At 36.3% G+C, this 5,755-nt stretch overlaps 1 protein-coding gene across 1 annotated transcript; it reads left to right on the plus strand.

The window, feature by feature from the left end:
* The first annotated feature begins 4,041 nt into the window (after positions 1-4,041).
* Positions 4,042-5,533, plus strand: LOC140781027 (NAC domain-containing protein 92-like). Its single transcript, XM_073126790.1, has 3 exons — positions 4,042-4,402; positions 4,477-4,742; positions 4,822-5,533. The coding sequence occupies exons 1-3, from the start codon at positions 4,249-4,251 to the stop codon at positions 5,341-5,343; spliced, it is 942 nt and encodes a 313-aa protein (XP_072982891.1). The 5' UTR covers positions 4,042-4,248; the 3' UTR covers positions 5,344-5,533.
* Positions 5,534-5,755: the final 222 nt, after the last annotated feature.

A 5,755-nucleotide genomic window follows, 5' to 3' on the forward strand; every position in this document is an offset into this window, starting at 1 on the left:
AATGCAGGACTTCGACATGTAGTTAAAGAGAATAAATGGGAGTACTTGTCAGCCTACATTTCTCCGGTGTTATAGTCTGCTAATAGAGTTGTGAAGAAGCTACTTCATTTTGAAGGAACTTCTAATTGTATTAGAAGAAGCTACTTCATATTGAAGGAAAATCCAACTTTTGATAACTCTGAGGGTTAATTACATTTTAAGCCTAACAACTATTACTCAATATTACTTTTACAATTTCATCACTAAAAAAAAAATAGACATATATGCCTCCTGAGTTACCAAAATGTATCACTAAATCCCTTTCTTAAGCATCTCCTTAGAAATAAACTTAAATATTTTACTAACTAAATTAATAGACAGATAGTAGTACTATTACCCTCTCTTTCCTTTTCTTTTGACTTTTTACCTATCTCCTTTCCTTTCCTTCCTCCTTAGATCATCTCTTTAGAGTTGGGAAATGAGATTGGGGTGATATTATAAGTGAATTTGGAAGGAATTAGGAGAACATTACTTTAGAGTTTGATATCCGGAGAACATACGATAGAAGCCATCGATGAAGAGATATATGGAAGGATATAGCAAAAACAAGATCAAGGTATTTTTGTCTATTTCTAAGGGAATGCAGATAGAGGGGCTTTAGTGAGGCACTTTGGTAATTTAGAGTGTGCCTATCCATTTTTCTTTTGTTTCTTTGAGAGCATAATTGAGAATATTAAGATGTAATTATGTCGTGTGAAAAATAATATGAGATTTCTCACTGTTGTAGTTTAGTAGTGCCAGTAGACGATTGTCCTAATTTTAATAGTCGGCGGTGGACAAATGGTGGTATGTACTACCGTGTATGATTTGGCAACCTATTACAGCCAGCCAAACAGTCCAGGTACAGGAATTTCTAGCATTATCACTTGGAACCATCTTAATTGTATGAAGTACTTGTTTTCAAATAGGAACCATCCTAATAAAGGCAGCATTAAAAGCCCTACTAGAAGCAAGCCAGTACGTAATTCCACAAAAGAAAGAGCGGTGAAAAGGAAGTACTTGTTTCCTTCTCGTGTATTCTTCATATAATAACCGAGTTTGGTGATCAAATTAAAAAGGAAACAGTCACTAGTACTACGGAGAGAGCCACTTCGAGAAGGTATCGCTTTCACCGAACAAAATTAAGGAAAGTAGTTCTTCTTGTTAGGAACGAATTCGAGGGTGGCTGTAGGCGTGAACAAAGGCCACGCCCTAGAAATCCAAAAACCTTTTACCCCACGTTTTTGTATGCTGCAAAAGGAGCACAGCATAAGCTACAATATAAATCCAACGATTTCTAACCAACGAATTGGAAAAGCCAGAATGCAAACGAGATCGATAGGGCTGGGCTAGCTACCTTTTCTTTACTGTTACTTACATATAGCTAGCCAGTATTCTTGTCCTGTTGTGGTTCACCAAATCCTTTTTTTTTTCTTCTCTTGCTTGCGTTACAGCAAAGTTTGGAATATAGATTGTGTGCATGCATGCATTAGATACAATTAGTTGTGTCACCGACAATCTTTTAGTTTACTAATTAGAGAAAGCAAGTAGCTGATGCTTCTTCGTTTGAATTTGTCTAGGTAAAATATTCTTTTGCACGGAGAAAAAAGGAGCCTTGATGTAAACAAACATTTCATACCCAGGAGGTCGCCATCTTTCACACGCCAGACTACTACTGCATGATATCAATGCAGGAAGATATAGATACGGAATTAATACAAAATTACTTTAGTTTAATCTATTATATGCTCAATGAAGTTAAGCTTTGAGAGCGATAACCTTTATCCATTCAACTCAATTACATCGTTGTTAAAGTTTATCAAGATCCAAGTTCTATACACCTATATAAATTTAAGTATCGATTGCTTTTGATTTGATATTAAGTTATAAAACTAACTCGGTATAATTTTCTTTCCGTCAGTTTTTAATGCTTGATGGTGCTTCTTGGTTACTGTTTAATAAAGTTAATGCCAATTGTTACGTCTTGGGTTGTATCTCATAAAATTGGCAAATACTTTAATGCACCTTTAAAAATTATAATCTTAATTCAACGGTTATAATAGCCAGTTTTCATACCCGGTTTCAAAATCACATTACATAAGAAAAAGAATATATTAGTTAAGAAGATTTAATTACATGTGCCTAACTTCCCAATTTTCTATTATATCCTCGAAGATCTTAACCATTAGATCTTCATCAAACTGATTGATAAATAATTAACTTTATGGTACGAAAAAAGCACTCTACACGTTTTTTTCTTCTTCCGTTAAGATTTCTCTCTTAAATATAATTATGCCTTAATTATATGAGATATTATTTAATATTAAATAATTTAAATTTAATTATTTGGAGATAAACTTTAATTTAAATATAATTCTCTATCTCTATCTATTAAAATTTAATTTAAATCAATCTTAAACTAATGGGAGATATATGTAAATAATAAAAAATAATTAAATTTTTATCAAATTAATTATAAAAGACATCAATACCTTATTTTGATATATATACATTACTTTCAGTTAATGATATATATGTCTTTTACTTGATAAAATATTAAGATAATATAATTGTCAAAAAATAATGTGCAAAATTATATATCTAAAAAAATTACCTAGGTAATATCTTTCATTCCTATTATACCCTAAAGATCTTAATTACATTGGGCAAATTACATATTACCCCCTTTGGTTTAATCAAAAATCAAACAGATCCCTAAAAAGTATCGTTTAACGTCCTCTTCTCTGTGGTCCCGACTAAAATGTTATTATGGACAGAATATAGCCGAGATAGAAAATGACCTAAATAACCTTAGTCTAGAAACACATGGAAAGGAGGGTAGTTGGGTGTTCATAGAGTATGTGTATCAACTCTGGAGGGAATATTACTAAAAGGAAAAGCGCAGTTTGGGTACTAATTTCCATATGTTTTGAGATAACAGATAAGAGGATTACTACTTTAATTAAAAGAGGGAAAAGGGTAGTTTGGGTAACTGTGTATCAATTCTGGAGGGAATTTCTCCCGCCAACGCATTGATAACAAATAAAGCGTTCCTAACAATTGTTTTTACATCCCAATATGTTTGAATGGAGTTTGTAACGCTTTTAATTTAGTCAGGAGGATTAAGTGATACATTTAAAAGTTTCAGTAAGGTCCGTTTGATTCTTGACCAAACCACAGGGAGCAATATATAATTTGCCCAATTTCATTTTTACTAGCTCTAAAGAGCACTAATAATTACTCTTTAATTATAATTTTTCTTTTGACATTTAAAATCCTTCTATTAAGCTGAACAAAGAAAGCATGCACGTTCTTCTTCTTAGTTTCTTTCGATTGCCACTGACGGACCTATCAAGCCGCACGTACGGGAAACGTCCTCATCACAGATTATATCGTAACATAATCTAATAAAAGATTAAGCCACTCTATATATATAGGCGTAATGAAAGAATATTAATAAAAGATTCCACGAGGGTCTCTCACATGCCACACTTAGTTACTTACGTCGTTTCGCCAACTATGGAACGAGGAGCCGAGAGTCTCAATATTTCACAAATTAAGATGGTCATCGAACCGATATTAATGCTACAAATTACTCCCGTTGGAACCAGGAGAATTACTTAATTATTTATTAGACACTCTAAACCCTTCTACTCTGTTACTACATTAATGAAACGAGCTCCGGGGAGAAACAAAGCGATTCGTCCTCCTTGCTCTCTTTCACACTCAAAAGAACTAGAGAGCCATACAAGGCTTTCGACGTGCAGGGCAGACGATACACGTGCCATACTACCATTGGCTCTTCCCCTGCGTGCGTGCGGTTTCGGCGGGCCTTCTCGGGTGGGTAGGAACGGTTGGAGTTGGTTGGAAGGAGATACTGATATCACAAACAGTGTGACCAATACTCCAACCTTCTCTACGAAACCACCCCAATTAATCACCAGATTTACACATCCCGCCCACGACTTCCCCTCGAGACAGTGGCAAACTGTAATAAAAACCCTACTCTACGCCTCGCTGGCCAGGACACCATTATCGTCGGCCTGTCCATCGTTTTCAAAGAGTTGGATGCGATTTGCAAGGGCTGTACAACAAGTCTCTTTTGGTCACCCTTATTAATATCTACCCTTCCTTATCTCCTTTTCTAGTAGCTGCTTATTTTTAGCACAACCTAATTAATGACTTTATATTGCTACCTCTCGTGATGCTTTGCTGACCATTTAGCTACAAATGGAGGAGATCCTCCCTCCTGGATTCAGGTTCCACCCTACTGATGAAGAGCTCATTGTTTACTACCTCACCCGCAAGGTGTCGGAGTTTGGTTTTGTCGCAAAGGCCATCACCGACGTTGATCTTAACAAGTGCGAGCCATGGGATCTCCCAGGTACTCAAGTTGGATTGGACTTGCTTCATGTACATGTTGAGTAGTTTCTCTTTAATCTTAGTTCTCATATATAGGCAAAGCTAGCATGGGGGAGAAAGAGTGGTACTTCTTTAGCTTGAAGGATCGGAAGTATCCGACCGGGCTTCGAACTAATCGAGCAACCGACGCTGGATACTGGAAGACTACCGGCAAAGACAAGGAGATCTTTCACTGTGGTCTCTTGGTTGGAATGAAGAAGACCTTGGTGTTCTACAAAGGAAGAGCTCCAAGAGGGGAAAAGACCAATTGGGTCATGCATGAGTACAGGCTCCAAAGCAAGTTCTCCTACAGACCAACAAAGGTAATTAAATTAATTTAAATTCAAAATTTACAGCATTGTTTTCTTGGTAAATATTGATTCCTAGCCAATGGTTTGGTAGGAGGAATGGGTTGTGTGTAGGGTATTCAGAAAGAGCAACACTTGCAAGAAGCCACTACAAAGCAGTCCACCATATGGATCTCCATGCAATACCACCTCACTTAGTGAGCTAGGAGAAATCGATCCATCAATCCTAAATAATCTTGTCACTGCTTCAAGCACAACCAGTGGAATGCAAATTAATGATAGTATCAGTAACAAGGTGGATGCGAGCACGTATATGAATTGGATGTTATCTAGAGAGGCTACTGAGCAGGCTTCAAACCCATGGCCAGGCTTGCTGGGTTCGGTCTTTGCAGCTAATCAAGGGAGTACCAAGGTGTTGCCATTCAATGGTTATCAACCTCGAGAAGCTGCCAATATTGCAAACTTGAACGCTTTTGTAACACAAGGTGATGCTGGCTTTGTAAGTGAATCAAAATTAAGCTTCAATGGTTGTTCTTCTCAAGGAATGGATTGTGCACAGCAACAGCAGCAGCAGCAGCAATCTATTGGCCAGGAATCAATATGGAGAGGCTATTAAAGGAGTAATATATGGGTGAATGGGAAAACCCCATGATGCAAAATCTTAATTAGCTAGGTATCAGTCAACAGTTTGATTGTTCACTAGTTATTTTGGCACTATTAAATTGCAAATGTATAATAGTTTCATTCTCTTGTATTTGTGGGAAGTTAATTATATGCTAGATATGATATGTTCTCTTGGGTTCTAATATGATCTTTTGGCTGCTTCATGTATTTGCACAGTTAGCACCTTCCGATGTCAACCTAGCTAGCTGTTCTTCACCAACATGCTCCATCCCATAAGTCATGATTTGAGCTTAAAATATTAACGAGTCGAACACGAGAAGGGGTTAATTAGTTTGTTGATGTTTGCTTGATATAGTTATATAAATTAAATTAGCCATTAGATTTAGAAATTACTGACAAATTAA

This window comes from Typha latifolia, chromosome 2 (genome assembly GCF_019914945.1).
Source record: "Typha latifolia isolate L0001 chromosome 2, TyphaL0001v2, whole genome shotgun sequence".
Taxonomy (NCBI): Eukaryota; Viridiplantae; Streptophyta; class Magnoliopsida; order Poales; family Typhaceae; genus Typha; species Typha latifolia.

Coding starts and splice junctions, on each gene's coding strand:
- LOC140781027 (XM_073126790.1), top strand. CDS start 4,249: ATGGAGGAGATCCTCCCTCCTGGATTCAGGTTCCACCCTACTGATGAA. Junction 4,403..4,476: donor CGAGCCATGGGATCTCCCAG/GTACTCAAGTTG, acceptor TCTCATATATAG/GCAAAGCTAGCATGGGGGAG. Junction 4,743..4,821: donor TCTCCTACAGACCAACAAAG/GTAATTAAATTA, acceptor ATGGTTTGGTAG/GAGGAATGGGTTGTGTGTAG.